The 24,280-nt window shown below is 43.9% G+C and overlaps 1 protein-coding gene across 7 annotated transcripts in view; it reads left to right on the forward strand.

The window, feature by feature from the left end:
* ASAP2 (ArfGAP with SH3 domain, ankyrin repeat and PH domain 2) overlaps positions 1-24,280 on the forward strand; it is a 241,633-nt gene that overhangs the window by 172,187 nt on the left and 45,166 nt on the right. For all 7 annotated transcript variants that reach the window (XM_056564140.1, XM_056564144.1, XM_056564142.1 and 4 more), the window contains 5 exons: positions 11,738-11,841; positions 11,959-12,028; positions 13,028-13,115; positions 17,849-17,897; positions 21,822-21,988. In XM_056564140.1, the coding sequence (XP_056420115.1) occupies positions 11,738-11,841; positions 11,959-12,028; positions 13,028-13,115; positions 17,849-17,897; positions 21,822-21,988 (478 nt within the window). The remainder of the gene's footprint in view (positions 1-11,737; positions 11,842-11,958; positions 12,029-13,027; positions 13,116-17,848; positions 17,898-21,821; positions 21,989-24,280) is intronic.

Below are 24,280 nucleotides of genomic sequence, written 5' to 3' on the forward strand. Positions count from 1 at the left end.
ACTGAATTCGGTTCCGCATGAAGAATGAACATGTTCTGTCTTCATGCGGAATTCGCGTCCTAACCCCATAGAACTCAATGTGAATTTTTTTTTCAGTCCGCCACACTTTCGCGCGGAAAATTCCGCACTCATTTCTGTGCGAAATTCCGCGCATATTCCGCGTGGAAAAAACAGTCATTTCTGAGCGGATTTTTTCAGCGAGAATTCCTCGCACATATTAATCAGTGTGAACATACTCTTATTTATAGCTGCCAGAGAACATTCAAGGATACCTGCTTCTTAAAGGGGTTCTCCGGTGCTCCAACGTTCTGAAAATTTAGTTCTGAATGCTCGGAGCACGTGATCCTGATGTCATGGCCACGCCCCCTCCATTCATGTCTATGGGAGGGGGCGTGTCGACAGATGACGATGACGTCATGACCACTGCCACAGGAATCCGGTGTTTGTTAAGAACGCCGGGTACTGCGGGAGATCGCGTGGGCCCCAGCAGCAGGACCCCCTGCTATACACTATACTATTTAATATTGCTAAGATATGCCATCACTAACTGATCAATGGATAGATAACTGCCCAGACCCCTGCCATTTCTCAAAATGAGGCTCATGTAATTTCTAAATGTTTTTTTTTCAGAATAACTTTGCACTATTCCACTGGATATAAGTATCTGATCAGGCCAACCTCTGGGACCCTTCTCAATTATGAGATCTGGGACACCCTAGCCTCTGTGAGTGGAGCAGTGGTTAAAGGGTACCTTTTATCCTGGTGTAACGGAGCTTCAGAGGGCCATTAAGCACTTCGCGGGCATTCTGGGTAGGGGAATATGCAAAGCAGCTCATTACATCACCTTTTCAGGTAATGTTCCCTGGTATCAGCTTAGATCCTGTTAAGGAATATAAAAAGCTGATCGTGATTTTATGCCAAGCTGGAGTAGTCTGGCTTGGCATAAAATCCTGATCAGCTTTTTATATTCCTTAACAGGAGCTAAGCTGATACCAGAGAACATTACCTGAAAAGGTGATGCAATGAGCTGCTTTGCATATTCCCCTATATATATATATATATATATATATATATATATATATATATATATATATACATATACATATACATACATATGCAGAATAACTTTCCAATAGCATGTTATTAAAAAATATGCTTCTTTATATTTAATTTCCCTACTAGTCCTGGCTGCAAGCCTTTTTTTTTTTTTTTTATAGTTTTCAGACTCATGCTGGAGTCCTAAATCTCAGACTTCAGCCGGGACACAGACAAGCTCAGCACTGCTCCCTGCCCTGGCTTGTCTGTGTCCCGGCTGCACTCTGAGATTAAGGACTCCAGCATGAGTCTGAAATCTATTTAAAACAAAAAAAAAAGGGGGCTTGTGGCCAGGACTGGTAGGGAGACTTCTAGTGGTCATTTTTTTCTAAGTGGAAAATTAAATAGAAAGAAGCATATTTTTAATAACATGCAATTGGAAAGTTATTCTGCATACATTAATCTATAATCTATCAAAAGTGTTTTTGATGAAAGGTACCCTTTAAGCATATATGCTGCCGCTATACTTTCCTGACACAGGATCCACAATTCTGAAAATTCATGGAGGTCCCAGCAGTCAGGCCCAATCAATAAAGGCCCTTTTACGTGGGCCGACTGCAAGCAGACAGTGAGTGCTGATCTCTCTAATCGGTGCTTGTTTGTGGAGTCTTCACATGGCTCAATAAATCGTGTAGCCAGATCAAATTCATCACTGTCACCCACATACCCCCTCTTTACACAGGGTGATGTTCAGATAATTTAAAAGGCCGCAAAAAAAAATCCGATCAGTCAACAAACAAGCGTTTGCTAATTCATCGGCTGATCTCTGATTTGCCCAATAATTGGCTTGTGTAAAAGGACTTTAAGATAATTATACAATTTCTGAATAATCTCTTTTAACCTTAATAGATCCTTAGTAAAATATAAAGTTTCTATTCTTGACCTGTGCTCCATTTACTAGAAGGACAAGGGACCTCCATCCTTGTGATTAGTGGGGGTCCCAGTGGTCAAACCCACACCGATCAGATACTTATGACCTATGCCAGTGTTTCCCAACTAGGGTGCCTTCAGCTGTTGCAAAACTACAACTCCTAGCATGCCTGGACAGCAAAAGGCTGTCCGGGCATGCTGGGAGTGGTAGTTTAGCAACAGCTGGAGGAACCCTGTTGGGAAACACTGACCTATGCACTGGATAGGTGATAAGTTGTACTATTGGGATAACCCCTTTAAAGGGGTACTCCGGTGGAGAAAAATTGTTTTTTTAAATCAATTGGTACCAGAAAGTTAAACAGATTTGTAAATGACTTCTATTAAAAAAATCTTTATCCTTCCAGTACTTATCAGCTGCTGTATACTGCAGAGAAAGACAGAGGTGTCAGCAGAGAGCACTGTGGACAGAAAAAAAAAATCTAAAATCCAAAGAACGTTCCCTGTAATATACAGCCGCTAATAATTACTGTAAGGATAAATATTTTTTAATAGAAGTAATTTACAAATCTGTTTAACTTTCTGACACCAGTTGATTTTAATTTTTTTTTCCACTGGAGTACCCCTTTAACCTTAAACAGAGTAAATCTCTAGTAAAAGTTGACCATGCAGCAGTGATTTTAGACAGCTGCCTTTCATATTCTTTGGATGATAACATGAGTTCTGTTGATCTCCACCATCATAGTTCGGAGCAATGGTGGATGCCATTGACTGTAATATTTCTTGCATTGCTGTACTAGGTTGGTTGTCCTACAGCTAACACACTGTCTCCCCCATGCCTTCCCTATTGTTTATTTTTCGGGCTTCCTTTAGTCATTGGGTAGTCCCTGCCTGTTTTACCTGCACTGTTACTCATGAATGTGTTTTCTCTCTTTCTCACGAATGCTTTAACCTCTTGTGACCGAAGTCTAGAAGAGTAAGTGTGTTAATGTCAATGATGTCCTGCAGTGCATTCATCTGCATGTGTTGTCTCCGCACTGTATCGGGGTCCTGTATCTGGGAGGAGGAATAATGGTTATTAACGCGGTAGTGATGGTGTGGATGTTGATATATGTGATTGTAATGTCTTTTGTCTCATCTACAATATTATAACAAACTAGCCTGTGTCTTATTTTTACTTCAGTGTTTTTGGTCGGTTATCCTATGCTATTTATTATTTTACTATTGTCCCCCAACCAGTCTTAAAGGATTAGTCCAGTCCTGAAAAACGTATCCCCCCGTGATCTCCTGTACGGGGCCCCTGCTCGCTGTCCAGATAGAGCACGTCGACCATCGCGCGAAGCGGTGGCCGACACGCCCCCTCAATACAGCGCTATGACAGAGCCGCTCCTGCTTTGCCATAGAGTTGTATTGAGGGGGAGTGTCAGCCGAGGCTTCGTGTGATGGTCAACACGCCCCCTTCCCGCGGGTTGCCGGGGCCCCGTACGGGAGATTGCGGGGTGGGGTGGGGTAAACAGCGGTCCTATCCCTGCGATCTGAAACGTATCCCCTATCCTTAGGATAGGGAATACGTTTTTCAAGACTGGAGATCTCCTTTTATACCACAAAAACTCAACTTCCTCCACTCCCTAGTAACCTCTGGTATCAGGACATCCCCACCCCCCAAAAAAAAAATCTCCAGGCGGTCTCCGCCGTCGGTCTGCTTTCTATAGCCATGACGTCAGCCAATCACTGGCCGCCGTGGTTTCCCACCTTGGCCAGTGACTGGCGAGCTGCACTGTCAGTTTTCCTGGCTGCAGACACTATGCTGTGCAGCCCCGGGGAAAGCAGTCTCGCCGGCCGCAAACAAAGCGCCCTGTTACCAGAGACTACGTGGGAGCGAAATAGGCAAGTTAAAGTATTTTTTTTTTTTTTTTTTATTAGACAGTCTGGGGCATCAGGGGCATCTATCGGTAATCATCTGTATGCTAATAGCTTAGGCCTTGTTCACATTGCCGCCGTTTCGACTCCACATTTCGAATTTCCGTTGGCAATCCGGACAGAACGACCGGAGTTTAGCGGAGAAAAAAAAATAGTGCAAGTGACCCCATAGACTTAAAGGTATTCCAGGAAAAACTTTTTTTTTTTTATATATATATATATATCATCTGGCTCCAGAAAGTTAAACAGATTTGTAAATTACTTCTATTAAGAAAATCTTAATCCTTCCAATCATTATCAGCTGTTGAAGTTGAGTTGTTCTTTTCTGTCTGGCAACAGTGCTCTCTGCTGACATCTCTGCTTGTCTCGGGAACTGCCCAGAGTAGAAGAGGTTTGCTATGGGGATTTGCTTCTACTCTGGACAGTTCCCGAGACAGGTGTCATCAGAGAGCACTTAGACAGAAAAGAACAACTCAACTTCAGCAGCTCATAAGTACTGAAAGGGTTAAGAATTTTTAATAGAAGTCATTTAAAAATCTATTTAACTTTCTGGAGCCAGTTGATTAGTGGTGGGGCACCCTGCTGTCATATCCTTAGAACCCTATCTTGTGCATACGTTATAAGGGGGAGATTTATCAAAACCCATCCAGACGAAAAGTTGCTGAGTTGCCCATAGCAACCAATCAGCTCGCTTCTTTCACTTTTCATAGGCCTTTTCAAAAATGAAAGAAGCGATCTGATTGGTTGCTATGGGCAACTAGGCAACTTTTCCTCTGAACAGGTTTTGATAAATCCCCCCCCTAAGTGTCTGGGACTATTACAACAATGGCCTACCCTTAGCTTACACTACAAGACAGAGGTCTGACCTCTAGGACCCCCCGACGATCACCCAATGTAGACAAACTCTAGTGCCGGGCTAGTATTTGAAGGGGCACCATGGACCATTGTTTTATGGAAACAGATCCCTCACAAAATGTCATTTATGTATGTGGGTAAAAAAAAAAAAAGGTACCATGTTCCTTTAAATGCCATATTATAGATGGTACTAGGGGAGACTATAATCCTGTGAAGGCCCGGACTTCATGTATGTTCGTAGATCAGTGGTCTCCATATTGTGGACCTCCAGATGTTGCACAACTACAACTTCCAGCATGCCCGGACAGCCGTTGGCTGTCCGGGCATGCTGGGAGTTGTAGTTGTGCACCATCTGAAGGTCCACAGTTCGGAGACCACTGTTGTAGAGCTTCTTGTAGACCATCTCAGTAGGGTATTTCCAACAATATCCTGGGTCTCTAGGCATCTCAGTTTCTTTTAGATATTGGGGCTGATTTAGGAAAATTGTCTAAATGAAAATATGCCTTGGTTGCTACTGGTAACAAAGACAATATTTCTTGTAGATAGCGATGATAAATGAGGCCTAATGTTGTCTGTTGCTATGATTAAATATATGTAAATCCAAAATGCGTCTGGCACTCGGGGTGTATATTGCACAATGCTTGACATCGCACAATGTGCTGGACATTGAACCTTCTGCTCTGTAGATATAGGAAACAGCTAGGCACGTAGCAACCAATCAGAGCTCAGCTTTCATCTTATAAACGGTCTTCAACTGCCTTGTATACTGCGCTGTGATTGGTTGTCATGGGTAACTAGGTTGGCTTTTCTGTTCACTTTTCAGATATTAGGGCACTATTGTATGTATGGAGGCGATTCACTGTGTATTGTACACTGACATTAACTGTTCTCAATTTAAGAGGTGTAGCATGTTATAATGCCCTTTCTGCTGCAGAACCTCCTAATGTGCTTTTTCTACTGCAGAACATCATATTGTGTACTCTAAGCACCCCATAATGTGCGCTCTCTGCTAAAGCACCCCATAATGTGCGCTCTCTGCTAAAGCACCCCATAATGTGCGCTCTCTGCGGAAGAACCCCATAATGTGCGCTCTCTGCTGAAGAACCCCATAATGTGTGCTCTCTGCTAAAGCACCCCATAATGTGCGCTCTCTGCGGAAGAACCCCATAATGTGCGCTCTCTGCTGAAGAACCCCATAATGTGTGCTCTCTGCTAAAGCACCCCATAATGTGCGCTCTCTGTGGAAGAACCCCATAATGTGCGCTCTCTGCTGAAGAACCCCATAATGTGCACTCTCTGCGGAAGAACCCCATAATGTGCGCTCTCTGCTGAAGAACCCCATAATGTGCGCTCTCTGCTGAAGAACCCCATAATGTGCACTCTCTGCGGAAGAACCCCATAATGTGCACTCTCTGCGGAAGAACCCCATAATGTGCGCTCTCTGCTGAAGAACCCCATAATGTGTGCTCTCTGCTGAAGAACCCCATAATGTGCGCTCTCTGCTGAAGAACCCCATAATGTGCGCTCTCTGCTGAAGAACCCCATAATGTGCGCTCTCTGCTGAAGAACCCCATAATGTGTGCTCTCTGCTGAAGAACCCCATAATGTGCGCTCTCTGCTGAAGAACCCCATAATGTGCGCTCTCTGCTGAAGAATCCCATAATGTGCGCTCTCTGCTGAAGAACCCCATAATGTGCGCTCTCTGCAGAAGAATCCCATAATGTGCGCTCTCTGCTGAAGAATCCCATAATGTGCGCTCTCTGCTGAAGAACCCCATAATGTGCGCTCTGCTGAAGAACCCCATAATGTGCGCTCTCTGCTGAAGAACCCCATAATGTGCGCTCTCTGCAGAAGAACCCCATAATGTGCGCTCTCTGCAGAAGAACCCCATAATGTGCGCTCTCTGCTGAAGAACCCCATAATGTGCGCTCTCTGCTGAAGAACCCCATAATGTGCGCTCTCTGCTGAAGAACCCCATAATGTGCGCTCTCTGCTGAAGAACCCCATAATGTGCGCTCTGCTGAAGAACCCCATAATGTGTGCTCTCTGCTGAAGAACCCCATAATGTGCGCTCTCTGCTGAAGAACCCCATAATGTGCGCTCTCTGCTGAAGAACCCCATAATGTGCGCTCTCTGCAGAAGAACCCCATAATGTGCGCTCTCTGCAGAAGAACCCCATAATGTGCGCTCTCTGCTGAAGAACCCCATAATGTGCGCTCTCTGCTGAAGAACCCCATAATGTGCGCTCTCTGCTGAAGAACCCCATAATGTGCGCTCTCTGCTGAAGAACCCCATAATGTGCGCTCTCTGCTGAAGAACCTCATAAAGGGTGCTCACTGCTGCAGAAACTCAACCCTAATTTTATTTTATTTTTTATTTTTTTTAAATCCCTGCTTTCCTCAGGTCAAATCCACTACATTTTCTGTGGAAATATTTGCGGAGGCCAAGGCCCTTTTCCACGATGGCCATGCACCTTTTTCGTGTTTTCTCAGTAGAATGAAGAGTTGGTCTGGTTTTTTCAATTCTGCCACAGACAGAATTTGTGGAGCAATGCGCCAGAATCTGGCGCACAACCTGACAAAGCAGGTTGGGTTTACAATACTAAATTAGGGCCATAGTGCACAATCTCTGCTGCAAAACCTTACAAAGTGCACTCTTGGCTGCAGAACCTCATAACGTGCGCTCTTGGCTGCAGAACCTCATAACGTGCATGCTCTTTTTATTGCAGAACCTCAAAATGTGCATTTCTGGCTGCAAAGCCTCATGATGTGCACGCGGTCTTTGCTGCAGAATCTCCTAATGTGCACTCTCGGCTGCAGAGCCTTATAATGTGCAGTTTGTGCTGCAAAACCTCATACTGTGAGCTCTCTTTGCTGCAGAACCTCACGATGTAAGCTCACTGCAGCAGAACCTCATGGTGTGTGCTCGCTTTGCTGCAGAACCTCATAGTGTGCGCTCTCTATTGCAGAACCACATAATGTGAGCTCTTTTTACTGCAGAACCTTATAGTGTGCGCTCTCTCTTGCAGAACCACATAATGTGAGCTCTTTTTACTGCAGAACCTTATAGTGTGCGCTCTCTCTTGCAGAACCTCATAATGTGAGCTCTATTTACTGCAGAACCTCATAGTGTGCGCTCTCTATTGCAGAACCACGTAATGTGAGCTCTATTTACTGCAGAACCTCATAGTGTGCGCTCTCTATTGCAGAACCACATAATGTGAGCTCTATTTACTGCAGAACCTCATAGTGTGCGCTCTCTATTGCAGAACCACATAATGTGAGCTCTTTTTACTGCAGAACCTTATAGTGTGCGCTCTCTCTTGCAGAACCTCATAATGTGAGCTCTATTTACTGCAGAACCTCATAGTGTGTGCTCTCTATTGCAGAACCACATAATGTGAGCTCTATTTACTGCAGAACCTCATAGTGTGCGCTCTCTATCGCAGAACCACATAATGTGAGCTCTTTTTACTGCAGAACCACATAGTGTGCGCTCTCGCTTGCAGAACCTCATAATGTGAGCTCTATTTACTGCAGAACCTCATAGCGTGCGCTCTCTATTGCAGAACCACATAATGTGAGCCTTTTGCTGCAGATAATTTGAGCTCTATTTACTGCAGTACCTAATAAATTACTTTTCCTAATGCAGAACCCCATAGTGTGCCCTCTGCTGCAGAACCTCATAGTTCAGCCTCTCTGATAAATGGTCTAATAGTATAGATAGACAATGCTCTAGATTTACACTGAATATAAAGCATGGCTTTTACAGCTGGTCTATGGCAGGTGCCCTGTATAGAAGGCCTTCAGCCTGCAGAGCTCCCACAATCGCTGCGTGCCTGACATCACAGTTATTTAGTCTTCTGACATGAATCAAGGTTTAGTATAGGAAGCGGTTAAGCGTGGGTTAACCACATAAAATGTAAGGTCTCTCGGAAGCCGATTTCGGATTATATTACACTGAGGATCTAGGACGCAGGCGAACAGCTGTGAAGTGAAGCCCCGGGGAAAAGAGCGGCTGGAAATTCAGAGGAAGCGTAAAGCTCATGGGAAGCAACAAGGCCCAGATGGGATGTATAGGTCGTACCTGCAAGAGCCGCCATCTCCTCACCTCGTCCTCAGGAACAACCTGCAGGATTACTGAGGGGATTTAACACTCGGGATATAAGATGCTTCATTTTCACACTTTTAAGCTTTGCACCATTGTTCTTTCTTCATCCACCTTCTGTACACAGACTTATTAAAGGGGTACTCCAGTGGAAAACTATTTCTTTAAATCATCTGGTGCCAGAAAGTTAAATTGATTTGTAAATTATGTGAATTCGGGTAGAGAACAGACATGGTGCACATCTACAATCTTGTATAATGATCTGATTGCTTCTCAGCATAATATCAAAAACTAACAGGTTGTTAGTATACATTTTTGATCAAAAAGTACAAGCCCACTCGCCACGTCAAGGCCACCTATTCAGAGTGGGTCCCTAATGTCCCTAGCATAAAATGGCGTAGCACCGAGCGGCGACCACCACCGCCGCGACACCAGTGCCCACGGGGGGATGAACGACCCACCGGCAGAGCAGCCCCAATGCCACTCAAACCAGTCTATGGGCCGCACCTCCCCGCAGACACGGCGCCATGGCAGCAACTGACGCCGCCCAGCACCACACCAGTGTGAACAAGGTGTAATGGCTCACTTACCATGCTCTCCCAGTCAGACTGGGAGGCTGCTAGGAAAGAAATGGCCCTTGTGTAGCTAACTACTACTTATATAGGGTTGGGCTGAGGGGGTGGGGAAGAGTGCAGCACATGTTACAAGCTCTTTTTTTCTTTTTGAATTTCTTTTCTGTCTGACCACAGTGCTCTCTGCTGACACCTCTCTCTGTATCAGGAACTGTCCAGAGCAGGAGAGGTTTGCTATGAGGATTTGCTCCTGCTCTGTACAGTTAATAACATGAACAGAGGTGTCAGCAGAGAGCACTGTGGTCAGACAGAAAAGAAAGAAAAACAACTTCCTCTGGAGCATACAGCAGCTGATAAGTACTGGAAGGATTACGATTTTTAAATAAAAGTAAGTTACAAATCTATTTCACTTTCTGGCACCAGTTGATTTAAAAAAAAATAGTTTTCCATCGGAGTACCCCTTTAAAAGAAAATTTCCTGTATAAAAAAGTTGGTCACAATCACAGACAAATTCTGTCCTCACCCCCAAGATCTAAAATATTCTGTTCAGCCCTTTCCAAGCATTTTCCACATCATCTTGTTCTGACAATGCTGAATACCTGCTATTAAATATTACCATGACAGCTCCCAGTTTTCCCAGTGAAGCTTTACAATGTGCATAGTGGGCCCACCCTATCCTTGTGTACAGTCCTAACCGGTGTTGCCCTTTAGGAATCTATGATAATTTCGATGGGATCTTTAGTTGGTCCTGAAGACCAGACCACACAATACACTATGATGCCTAGATCTTCTCCAGAGAGAGTAAGCGTCTATCTATTGGCACCTATAGGTCAGTGTCAGGAGTAGCTAGCCAGGGGCAGCACGAAAAAGATGGTTGTTCTACCTTGTTAAAGTGATCAGGATACATAGACTTTAATGGGACTGCCAGCAAATCCAAATGCTGATACATTTAGTTTTGGGCTACAAAGTATTGTTATAAAAAACATATTCCATACTCAATTTATTTATTTTTTTCCAAAAAAGAAATAAACTGCTTTGGGGGAAAAAAAAACTTTAAACAGATACCCTGCTGCTAGAGCATGACTGGAGTTAAAGGGGTACTCCGCCCCTAGACATCTTATCCCTTGGATAAGATTTCTGATCGCGGGGGTCCCGCCACTGGAGACCCTCGCGATCTCCCTGCTGTACCCGGCATTCGTTTAGAGCGTTGGGTGCAGGGCAGAGGCTCGGGACGTCACAGCCGCACTTGTGATGTCACGGCTAATAGAGATGAGCGAACTTACAGTAACTTCGATTTGTCACGAACTTCTCGGCTCGGCAGTTGATGACTTATCCTGCATAAATTAGTTCAGCTTTCAGGTGCTCCGGTGGGCTGGAAAAGATGGATACAGTCCTAGGAAAGAGTCTTCTAGGACTGTATCCACCTTTTCCAGACCACGGGAGCACCAGAAAGCTGAACTAATTTATGCTGGATAAGTCATTAACTGCCGAGCCGAGAAGTTCGTGACGAATCGAATTTACTGTAAGTTCGCTCATCTCTAACGGCTAAGCCCCCCTCAATGCAAGTCTATGGGAGGGGGCGTAATGGTCGTCACACTCCCTCCTATAGACTTGCATTGAGGGGGAGTGGCCGTGACATCACTAGCGGGGTGTGGCCGTGACGTCACGATCCTCCGCCCACGCATCGCCAGTCATCCGGCGCGGAGCAAAGTTCACTCCATGCACTGGATGTCTGGGGTGCCGCAGCTGAGATCGCGGGGTCCCCAGTGGCGGGACTCCCAGATCAGGCGTCTTACCCCCTATCCTTTGGATAGGGAATAAGATGTCTCGGGGCAGAGTACCCCTTTAAGCATTAAAAACTGATATCCTGCCGCAGAACTATCATGAGAGTTACGCTTTAACTAAGAGCCACTGAAATATGGAGCAGAAATAAGTCAATTTTGGGGATCGGAGAGCAAATTGGCTTCTGAGCACTGGTTTACGGAGAAGTGTACTAAATTTATTACAACTATGGGGGGAGATTTATCAAAACCTGTGCAGAGGAAGAGTGGTGCAGTTGCCCATAGCAACCAATCAGATCGCTTCTTTCATTTTCCACAGGCCTCTAAAGAGGCCTGTGGAAAATGAAAGAAGCAATCTGATTGGTTGCTATGGGCAACTGCACCACTCTTCCTCTGCACAGGTTTTGATAAATCTCCCCCTATATGACTATGGTATGTACAGGTGTCGTGGCTGCACGTCATGAATATGGAGACTATAACTGGATTATTAGTGGGTATGAAAACTCCAAAGTAACATAAATTTGCGCTTATCTTCTGTAGGATTCCCAGTTCCGCCAGAGCACTGCATACAGTCTGCACCAGCCTCAAGGAAACAAGGAGCATGGCACTGAGAGGAACGGCTACCTCTACAAGAAGAGTGACGGGTCCGTGACTGTCTATAGATCTCCATGACTATTATATTAATGTTCATTGAACTATTGTAAAATTTACACTTTACTTTACTTTTTTTTTTTTTTTTTTTTGGTCTTCGATTTTTTTAGAATAAGGAAGGTTTGGCAGAAGAGGAAATGCTCTGTCCGAAATGGTTTTCTCACAATAGCCCATGGCACAGTAAGTAAAGAGTCTCTTTAAGGGGGTTATCCAGCTTAGGAAATATTGTATTTTCTGCGGGGCGCTCCGACTCTCTTCCTGCACGGAGTAGGGTCGGCACGCGGCTTCCATTCATCTCTATGGGAGAGCCGAAGCACTGTACCCGGGTATCTCCGGCTCTTCCATAGAGATGCATGGAGGGGGCATGTTGAGGAAAGTCAGGGTGCCGGGCAGGAGATTGCGGGGTCCCAGCAGTCAGACCCCCGGCGATCAGACGCTTATCCCCTATCCTGTAGATAGGGGATACATATTCACACTATAAAATACATCCGTTTTAAAGATCCTTTTAAAGGGGTATTCCAGGAAAATACTTTTTTTTTTTTATTTATTTATTTTTATATCAACTGGGTCCAGAAAGTTAAACAGATTTGTAAATTACTTCTATTAAAAAATCTTTATCCTTTCAATAATTATTAGCTGCTGAAGTTGAGTTGTTGTTGTTTTCTGTCTGGCAACAGTGCTCTCTGCTGACATCTCTGCTGGTCTCGGCAACTGCACGGAGTAGAAGAGGTTTGCTCTGGGGATTTGCTTCTAAACTGGGCGGTTCCCGAGACAGGTGTCATGAGAGAGCACTTAGACAGAAAAGAACAACTCAACTCCAGAAGCTCATAAGTACTGAAAGGATGAAGATTTTTTTAATAGAAGCAATTTACAAATCTGTTTAACTTTCTGGAGCCAGTTCATATATAAAACAAAGTGTTTTTTTTCCTGGATAACCCCTTTAATGTTCCCTTATGAAAACCCTTTAAAACGGCCATTACAAAATCCCATTATAGTCTATGGGATTTTTACATGATCTGTTTAAACCCGTCATAGCCCGTTATTAATAACGGACTATGACCGGTTAAAACGAATAATGTAAAATTCCCATAAGCTGGAGTACTCCTTTTAATAGTCATCGTTATTACAAAGTTGCCACGCATCATCCTTTTGTACCTACCTTTACTTTTTCGTCATCAGGCCAACTTACCTCCTGCAAAACTGAACCTACTGACCTGTCAAGTGAAAACGAACACAGAGGAGAAGAAATCTTTTGACCTCATCTCTCGTAAGTCTCTACGATCCTTCTGGTTAGTCATTAAATGGCTTCAGGTCCCATCCACATGACCGTATTATGGGTCTGTAATATGGTGTCCAGCCTGCTATTGACTCACACTTTACCTTTTGTGTAACGTTGTGTATATATGGAGGCGCACACAGGTTTCTTCTCATGGATTCTGTTCCTACAGTCCATCATATGATGTGTTCATTTTAGCGGTGCCTCATGGAAACATCATAGCACAAAACACAAATAGTATATACGCAATGATAGTTTGCCTCCAGCTGTTGTGCACAACTACAACTCCCAGCATGTGTGAGCAGCCTTTGGCACTACAGGCATGCTGGAAGTTGTAGTTTTGCAAAAGCTGGAGATGCACTATTTGGAAAACACTGCTTTGCAAAGTACAGTGGTCCCTCAAGTTACAATATTTATTGGTTCCAGGATGACCATTGTATGTTGAAACCATCGTATCCTGAGACCATAACTCTATGGAAACCTGGTAATTGGTTCTGAAGCCCCAAAATCTCATCAAAAAATAGCAAAAAGTGAGGATTAAAGAAATATAGGTAGATAACGAATATAGATAAAGCAAATCCTTACATATAAAAGTAAGAAAGATCTGCTGGGAGCTGTAATCACTGTCTATGTAGAGGACAGGAGCTTCTTCAGGGTCCTGTACAGTACACAGTGTCCTAAAAAAGTAATGGAGTCCAAAGGAGCAGCTAACCCTGGTACAGGTAAAGAGTACGGAACATGTAATACCTCCCTGTACTGTAGGGGGCGCTACCAGACATCAGTCAGTGCATACACTTCAGTAATACAGGGGTTTTACCAGTGAAATGTCCATTCTGATTGGACAGTTCTTCCGGCCATTGACACGTTTCACAGATCTGGACTGTCCGTACATTGTATGTTGAGTCTGGTTTCAGGTAAGGCTGCATTCACACCACGTTTTTGCAATACAGTTCCCATATACGTTTTCAATGTATAAACCGTACGGAACCGTATTGAAAACCGAATGCATTGACTCTCCATTAAAAACCGTATGCCAAAAGATGCATCAGGTTGTGTCCGTTTTGCCTCTGGTACGGTTTTGTCAGTTTTTTTTCCCGTACCCAAAACCGTAGTCTACCACGGTTTTTGGTCCAGGTGAAAAACTGTATTGTACGTTTTTTTTAAAACATGGGAGTCAATGGGAACCATACAGAATCGTATGTGCGTTACGGTTCCATCCGGTTTTCACCATACGGCTTTTGACTTTGCACAGTTTTCTTTCTTGGAATTTCAATCAAACAAATGAAACTTTATTCAAAATGGATTGGAAAGTTAAAAACCTATGTTTTTTTCTTTAAAAAAAACGGATGCAACCGGACATCATTTTTCAAACCTTATACGGTTTTTAACTGTATACGGGTTGAAATTTGTACACACGTTTGGATACAGTTTAGTCAGGTTTTGAGGAATCCATTTTTCATCAAAAACCTGACACGGGAACTGTATTGCAAAAACGTGGTTTGAATGCACCCTTAGTATGGTCCAGATAGACCATTGTATGTTGAAACTATTGTATGTTGAGGCTATTGTAAGTTGCGGGATCACTGTATGTGCTTATGGGTATGCCATGTGCATTGACCCTTAACATTATCTAGGTCAACATACTGTATATGAGCAATGTCATCGATTAACTTGGTTGTAAATGTTTTGTTAAATAAAGCTAAAATACCCAAGTCGATTTGGTCATGTACATAGTCCCTTCTTGATGTATTCCGTAAAACAAGCTAAATTGACAAATGTATATTAATGTATATCAGTGGTGTCCAAACTGTGGCCCTCCAGATGTTGCAAAACTACAACTTCCAGCATGCTGGAAGTTGTAGTTTTGCAACATCTGGAGGGCCACAGTTTGAACACCACTGATGTATATGGTATACGGATAGGGGATATTGAGCTGCACACTGTACATCTCCCTTTATAAATCTCAGGCCTAATATAGAGTCGTTCCTATCCTATAGCACAACCCATCAGAGTTAGTCCGGCACTATAGGTGTGACGGCGCGGGTTTCCTTGTTTCCAGAATATTCTTCACCAGGGAATTTTTGTTTGTCTTCGTCTCCACTCTGCCCATACCAAAACTCCAGTGCCATATCCATTCCACTATCCATCTGATGAAGAGGGTACAGTGCCTCGAAACGCGTTTTGATATATTGGTGTATTAAAAAAATATTAATCCTTCCAGTACTTATCAGCTGCTGAAGTTGAGTTGTTCTTTTCTGTCTGACCACAGTGCTCTCTGCCGACACCTTTGTCTGTCTCAGAAACTGTTCAGAGCAGGATAGGTTTGCTATGGGGATTTGCTCCTACTCTGGACAATTCCCGAGACAGGCAGAGGTGTCAGCAGAGAGCACTGTGGTCAGACAGAAAAGAACAACTCAACTTCAGCAGCTGATAAGTACTGGAAGGATCAATATTATTTTTTTTAGTAACAAACGTATCAATTTTATTAGAGGCAAAAGGATTGCACAATACGCAAACGGTACGGGATGCAACCCGAGTTATGACAAAATCAATAAATAAACATAACTAAACAGTGGGCAAAATGAGACACGATACAAGAAATGCAAATATTGTCATAAGAAATATTGCAGAGCTGTCAGTACATAGCAGGTTAGTATAAGGATAAGGTATAGCGAATACAGTGACCCCCCCGACCTACGATGGCCCCGACATAAGATCATTTCAACATACGATGGCCTCTCAGAGGCAGCATCAACATACGATGCTTTTGTATGTCGGGGCCATCGCATAAATGGCTATCCTGCAGCGCAGACTGCTTCAGCTGCCACCGGATAGCCGTTTACGGTGCCCCGTGTGGTCCGCTGACTATCACTTACCTGTCCTCGGGGCTCCGGCGCGTCCTCTTTGGGATCCCCTCCATCGTCGGCGCTCTCCATCGTCGTCACTGTGCAGGCCGTCCGGTCATCCAATAGGAGCGGCGTGCGGAGCGACGTGATGGCGGCGACTGAGAGCGAGGATGCTGGGGAAGCAGAGGCCTTGCCGGAGCGTCGGGGACACCCCGATGGAAGGCGACATCCAGGGCAGCGGTGACTAACGGTGACTGTCTGGAGCGGCGGGGACAGGTGAGTATAACCTCCAATACCAGTGTTCTTCAACCTGCGGACCTCCAGATGTTGCAAAACTACAACTCCCAGCATACCCGGACAGCCGTTGGCTGTCCGGGCATGCTGGGTGTTGTAGTTTTGCAACATCTGGAGGTCTGCAGGTTGTAGACCACTGTCCTATACTTTACATTGCACGGATCCCTCAACATACGATGGTTTCAACAAACGATGGTCCATTTGGAACGGATTACCATCGTATGTTGAGGGACCACTGTATCGGGGCAATAGGAGGAAGACATCCAGGGGGAACAAAGACGTTCAAAACATTCCACCACGTCATCCATCATGGCATTGAGTTTCTCAGAGAGCATAATAGAATTAACACCGTCAACAACTCAATCTGGGGAGAGAACATAGGATTTCCAATTCCCCGCCACATGAATCCGAGCTGCCATAAGGACAAATTGAGCTAAGTGGAAGAGCCTATGAGGCATACGGACAAAGCATGGGTTGGAGGGGGCATGGGAATCCAGTAACCTCTCGCAGTATAGACACCACACAGGTAGAAAAGAAATCCCGGCACTCACTGTAATCTACTGCCAGGTGTAACATGTTTATTTACACAGTGCTAGTTACAACTATGACGCGTTTCGGGCAAAGCCTTACTCAGACTGACATCAGACTAAGGCTTTTGGCTGAAACGCGTCATTCTTGTAACTAGCACTGTGTAAATAAACATGTTACACCTGGCAGAAGATTACAGTGAGTGCCGGGATTTCTTTTCTACCTGTGTACTGCCTTCTGCGTGCACCACTACGGGACCCAAGTGCCGCCCCTTTCCTTTGTTTAGACACCACATAGGACCGGAACGCCCTAACAAGTGGACAGGACCACCAGATGTGATGCATAGAGCCAAGGTGGCCGCAACCTCAGAAACATAATGGCTAGGAGGACGGAAAAGTCCTATGTAACCAGGTAGGGACATAATAGGCCCTGTGGAGGATTTTGAGAGACGTCTCCATAAGGGAGATCTGTCAACTACCCCAATGATTAAGATTTTTAATAAAAGTATTTTACAAATCTGTTCAACTTTCTGGAGCCAGTTGATAAGAAAAAAAAAAAATGTTTTCCACTGGAGTACCCCTTTAACTACTAATAGGTATTTTCCAAGTTATAGCTTGAAAACCCATGTATCAGGCATCATTTACATGGTCATATTAAGCGGATTACTCCAAGAATATAACTCATCACCTATACACAGCATAGGGGATACATATCTGATTTGTTAGGGTCCAACTGCTGGGACTTCCACCAATCACAATACCTTGTTCTCCTGAACAGAGTGGCAGCTCACATGCTCTCCCTCCGCTGCATTCACTCACTATAGGACTTCTGAAGGTAGCTGACTACAATGCTTGTCTATATTCCAAGGTCCCAAATCGAGTAAATGGAGTAGTGGCCAAGCATGCTCACTGCTGTGGTATCTTTTATTCTCCTGATCGGTGGGGGTCCCAAAGATCAGACTCTTACCGATCATCCATTTATCATCTGTCATGTGGTCAGGTTATAAATTATAGGTGTATGTGATCACTTGTAATTCACATTGATTTCTCTTGACAGATGATCGGACATATCATTTTCAAGCTGAAGATGAACAAGAGTGCCAAATGTGAGTACGCCCGTGTGCCAACTCAGTTTACATGATCAACGAATTGTCCCCATGATGGATTTAAAGAGTACCTGTCATGATGTTGTTACATTTTATAATCCTCCCAGTTCACTGCCCCCATCATGATAAACCACCCCCTGCCTTTATTTTTTATAATTTTTTTTTGTTTTCTACCTTGATATTGCTGTTTTTTCTGCTCAGTTAGATTCACAGACTGGGAAGGGGCGTTCCCCAGCAGGTGTGACATCATCTGAAGCCATACAGGGGAGAACTTCCTCCCTCACTCTGCTACACACAGCCCAGAGCAGTTCAGTGTGAGATGACCTATGATTGCCTAAGGCTGCACACCCCCCTCAGCACTCCAGACTGCTTTTCCTGATTTTGGACTTCTGCCAGGCCAGCAAAAGTCCAAAGTCTGTGCAAGAGATGGTGGGGGAAATGTGCTCTGGACAAGTAGGGAGACACCTAGTGGCAGCTTTTTTAAACACAAATAAAACAGAAAACTTCATTTTTTTTTAAATTTATTTATTTTTTAAACAAAGTACATTAGAAAGATTTTTTTATTTACCATAAGGAGTGCAATAGCAAGAGTTAGTTTTAATGACCGTGCCCAATTAACCATCATTTTGCAGAAGTCAGATTACCGGGGCCTTTATCATTTAATGGTCTATAACAAAGGTCTTTAAACTGTGGCCCTCCAGATGTTGCAAAACTACAGCTCCCAGCATGCTCGGACTGCCGTTGGCTGTCCGGGCATGCTGGGAGTTGTAGTTTTGCAATATTTGGAGGGCCACAGTTTGGGGACCACTGACCCAGGTTAATATCAGCATTGGGTGCTGGAGCTAGACCGTCGCTGTGCAGACATGACCTTTTGGGCCCATGATAAACCTTCTTATAACTAGTATAATCACAACACCACAAATAAAAGGTCACACATATTTTGGATAAGGAAGCACCCTGCAAAATGTAAATGTGACAGTCACAAATGCAGTTTTATGCTCTGTATATTTTACCTTATTTGTCAGGTCAACATTCCTTTAAAAATTCCAAGGCAAATGGAATTTCACCTATGCGACCCAACCTGATTAGTTAGGAACATTAGTTATTTAGGCCATAGGTGGAAAGCCTGATAGGGTAAACACTTGAAAAGGGGTTTCCCAAAGTTCACACGTACGCAAATGTTAATGACTTTCTTTTCCCCGTTTTTGCTGCAAGGGGGTAGTTCTAGAACCCTTAGACCAGTGGTCTCCAACCTGCGGACCTCCATATGTTACAAAACTACAACTCCCAGCATGCCCGAACAGCCAACGGCTGTCTGGGCATGCTGGGAGTTGTAGTTTTTCAACATCTGGAGGTCCGCAGGTTGGAGACCACTGCCTTAGACTATGTTCACACGTCAGAAATGTAGCAAAATGTCCACCCGGAAAACACTGAGCCCTGCACTAGTTGGGAAAGGTAATTGTTCTTTATTATTGCCAAAAACTTGTTTCCTTTGCTGAACCTACTAGTTTCAGCATGAAATAAATCTTATTAGACAAAAATGCTTTTTTTCTTGTTATTAACCTTCTTCCCCCCCCCCTCCCCACACACACACACATCCCCCAACACGCTCAAATTTTCTCTGACAATAAACTCAGTGTTTTTTAAGACAAGCAAAACATCTATGGAGAAGGGAGCTCTGCTTACCAGCTCTGGGAGAACTGCAAATTATAGATGAGGCTTGCAGAGCAGAAATTTACAGAATTATTCTTTTTTTTCCTGCGAGAATTAATACAAATGGCGGAATATCCGCCTGGAAAAATTGGGGGCGGACACTCCGCAGACAGTGGGCACCGGCAGAAAATCACACGCCAGAAATTTTGCAAAATGTCCACCCGGAAAACACTGGTGGACATTCCGCAAATAGTGGGTGCCGGCAGAATGCTTGAACCGCTCAGAAATGTGCCGTCTCAATAGATGGCAATGCATTTTCAAGCGGATTGACTTCTCCCAGAGAAAACTCCACGAAATGCACTGGACAGCCGAATTCTATTAAAAACAATAGGACTCGACGGAATTTCCGAGAGGAAGTTTTACGCCTGATTCCACTCTGGCTTCCGCGTTTGAACATGGCTTTTAAGGGTTTCTACGGTCCTCCAGCGTTCTGAACACTTTGTTCAGAACGTTCAAAGCCGGAGTCAGTGATTGTAATGTCACGGCCACGCCCCTCATGATGTCATGCCAAGCCCTCTCCATTCATGTCTATAGGAGGGGGCGTGTTGGCCATCATTCCCCCTCCCATTGTCATAAATGGAGGGGGCGTAGCACGACATCACGAGGGGAGTGGCCGTGATGTCACTACCACTGCTGCAGGAACCCCGCGTTTGTTTAGAACGGGCCCCCCCACGATCAGACATCTTATCCCCTATCTTTTGGATAGGGGATAAGATGAATAGAAGCGGCGTACCCCTTTAACATGCTTACTCCATAGACCAATAAAGAAATTCACAGAAAATAGGACTAAAATATGTCAAGATCACAGAAAAGATGAAATACTTACTAGTTATTGGTACAATGGCAGATTATGCACCTATTCACATCATGCACCAATTCGCTCCAATCAGGTCTATGGGAGGGGGCGTGTCAGTCGACACTCCCCCTCCCATAGACATGAATGGTGGGGTTGTGGTGTGATGTTGCGAGGGGTCGTGGCCGTGATGTCGCCTCCGGCTCTGAGCATCCTGAACAAAATGTTCGCTATGCTGGAGCACCGGTGTACCCCTTTAACCCCTTAAGGACCAATGATAATTTAAACTTTAAGGACCAGGCCAATTTTATTTTTGCGTTTTTGTTTCCTCCTCGCCTTCTAAAATCCATAACTCTTTTATATTTCCATCTACAGACCCATATAAGGGCTTGTTTTTTGCGTGACCAATTTTACTCTGTAATGAAATGTACGACGAACCCCAAAAAAAAATTTTTTAGGGAACAAATTTAAATGAAAACCATAATTTTGCACATTTTGGAGGGTTTTGTTTTCACACTGTACACTTTACGGTAAAAATGACGTGTTCTTTATTCTGTGGGTCAATAGGATTAAAATGATACCCATGGTTAGATACTTTTATATTTTTGTACCGCTTAAACAAAATCAGTAATCTAAAATCGCCCTATTTTGACCACCTATAACTTTTAAATTTTTCCGTATATAGGGCGGTATGCGGGCTCATTTTTTGCGCCGTCATCTGTTCTTTTTTTAGATACCACATTTGCATATTAATAAATTTTCTTTTTTTTTATAAAATGTGACAAAAACCGCATTTTTTGCCTTTTATTTATTTTTTATTTTTTTACGTTTACACCATTCACCATACAGGATCATTAACATTATACTTCGATAGTTCAGACATTTATGCACGCGGCGATACCAAATATGTTTATAAAAAAAATATTTACGCTTTTTGGGGGTGAAATGGGAAAAACTGACAATTTTTAATGGAGGAGGGGATTTTTCACTTTCTTTTTTTTTTTTATACATTTTTCAACTTTTTTTTAAACACTTTTTATGTCCCCATAGGGGACTATCTACAGCAATCATTTGATTGCTTATACTGTTCAGTGCTATGCATAGGACATAGCACCGATCAGTATTATCGTGATCTTCTGCTCTGGTCTGCTCAATCTCAGACCAGAGCAGAAGACCCCGGGAGACAGCCGGAGCCAGGTGAGGGGACCATTGTCCTATACTTTACATTGCACGGATCCCTCAACATACAATGGTTTTAACTAAGGATCGTTCATTTGGAACAAATTACCATCGTATGTTGAGGGATCACTGTATTAGAAATGGATTTTCCAAACTAGACCTAGCGGCCCAGTCATTTATGTTTTAGCGGTTTGTTTCTTTCATTTTCTAACAAGTGATAATCATCTCCTTTATTATAGTTGGATGTCTGTGCTCCAGAACAGCAAAGAAGAAGCCTTAAACAATGCATTCAAAGGAGACCACTGCACTGGGGAGAACAACATCGTACAGGAGCTGACCAAGGAGATTATATCTGACATCCAGAAAATGCCTGGAAATGATATCTGCTGTGACTGCGGAGCGTCAGGTACCGCTGGCAACCTTCCCCTTTAGGGGGCGTTCACACTACGTAATTCTTGCGGAATTACGCGCGGTGAACTTTAACATCCGTGTGAATGGCTCTTCTGCGAGACCCGTTCACACTGAGCAATTTCAGCAGCAGACAATTTCGCCGCTGAAATTGTTCTGTACAAAGAATAAACATGTTCATTCTTTGAGCGGAATTCCGCAAGCACTGCATTACCGTCAATGGTAATGGCGCAGAGCCACAAGGTCCTACAGCCGAAGAATTTCGGCGGCGGCTGACAGGCTGAATCTCCGCTCGCTGAATTCTCGAGCAGAGATTTAGCGAGATTTCCACAGTGTGAACGCGCCCTTATGGTAATGAGATCTTTGATAATTTAGTTATCTTTATTATCCTGTCACTCCATAATAAGATTATGGTCACTGGATACCAGAGTAAGCTGTGCCCATGCCCTTAAATGGGTGAACTTGACTATATCAGGACATCCACGCCTCTGGCCAGTCTCTGCTGACGGTCTTCTTCCCGGCTGGGGCTGTAGATGTAACGTCACAGCGACGGTCAGCCAATCACTGACCGCAGCGGTGTCCTGCCTCAGCCAGTGATTGCCGAGCGCATCTATCAGTTTCCCCCGTGCAGAGGCTATGCTCCGTGGGGAAAGCAGTGGCACCGCCCGCAGCCTGCGCAACTTGGTGCCAGAGGCTGCTATGGAGTGGAGGAAGGTGAGTAAGGCTATGTTCACACTACGGAATTTGTGAGGAACATTTTCTCTCCTAATTCCCTTTGGACTCGCACCTTTCTGCTCTATGGTAAATAGAGGAGAAATTATGCGTAATCGGTGCTTATTTCTGGGGCAATTTGCTGCCCAACTAAATTGAAAGTGACACTATCAGTATAGCTATAGCGGGAGGACTGTAAAGATCATATATTTTTAAGCAGTGGCAGGGAAGTCACTTTCCCTTTTAATAAGGGATTTTGCTTGCAGATTCTGCCATAAGAATGAAAGTGTTCACTGAGGGCACAGTCCCAATCTGTGTCACTGATGTCCTCTCTTAGCTGATATAAATTAGCCTTCCTGAAGTTTAAAGGGTTATTCCAGTAAAAAACTTTTTTTTATATATATCAACTGGCGCCAGAAAGTTAAACAGATTTGTAAATTACTTCTTTTAAAAAAAATCTTAATCCTTTCAGTACTTATCAGCTCTAAGTGCTCTCTGATGACACCTGTCTCTGGAACTGTCCAGAGTAAAAGCAAATCCCCATAGCAAACCTCTTTGTTCCCGAGACAAGCAGAGATGTCAGCAGAGAGCAGTGTTGTCTGACAGAAAAGAACAACTCAACTTCAGCAGCTGATAATTATTAGAAGGATTAAGATTTTTTAATAGAAGAAATTTACAAATCTGTTTAACTTCATGGAGTCAGTTGATATATAAAAAGAATTTTTTTTTTCTGGAATACCCCTTTTAAGGTTTTTGTAGCCCAACTAGTAGACATCTTCATATAGAATAATCGAAAACTTATGTTGTGGTCACTATTACCAAGATGACCGCTTACCTCTAGTTCAGATACTATGTCTGGCCTATTGGTAAGTATGAGGTCCAGAGGCACCCCACCTCTTGGAGAAGGGAGCTCTGCTTACCAGCTCTGGGAGAACTGCAAATTATAGCTGAGGCCTGCAGAGCAGAAATGTACAGATTTTTTTTTTCCTGTGAGAATTCATTCAAATGGCGGAGGAGAGAGGGGGAGAGGATAGGGGTTTGGTATTGGGGGTATAAAGGGAAAAGGGGGAGTTGGTTATAAAGGTTATATTATACATAACGAGAGATACAGTAATAACAGTAATATAAGGTATATACTGTATATAGCAAAGAAGTTTAGTAGGGTATGTCTGCTGTTATTAAGTTAAATGATGAACTGTAGTCCTCTTTCTTTGCTAGCTGTTTCTGTTGGAAGGGAACTATGTATACGTATATAAATAATAAATAAATAAATTTCAAATGGCGGAATATCCGCCTGGAAAAATTCGGGTCGGACACTCCGCAGACATCGGGCGCCGGCAGAAAGAAAACAAGTCTATTAGTTCTGCGGACGCCGGAATAGGCATGTGTGCACAGTGCAGCAGAGTTCTCCCTCTGGAATTCTGGCCTTATTGTTACTTTTAGGGGCTCGCAGAGAGTTCTATTTTTCAAATGTACAACTCCCAGCATGCTGTCCCGGGCATGCTGGGAGTTGTAGTTTTGCAACAGCTGGAGGCACCCTGGTTGGGAAACACTGTTCTAGACCATGGTCTAGGTGGCC

The sequence above is a fragment of the Hyla sarda genome, chromosome 3 (genome assembly GCF_029499605.1).
Source record: "Hyla sarda isolate aHylSar1 chromosome 3, aHylSar1.hap1, whole genome shotgun sequence".
Classification (NCBI taxonomy): domain Eukaryota; kingdom Metazoa; phylum Chordata; class Amphibia; order Anura; family Hylidae; genus Hyla; species Hyla sarda.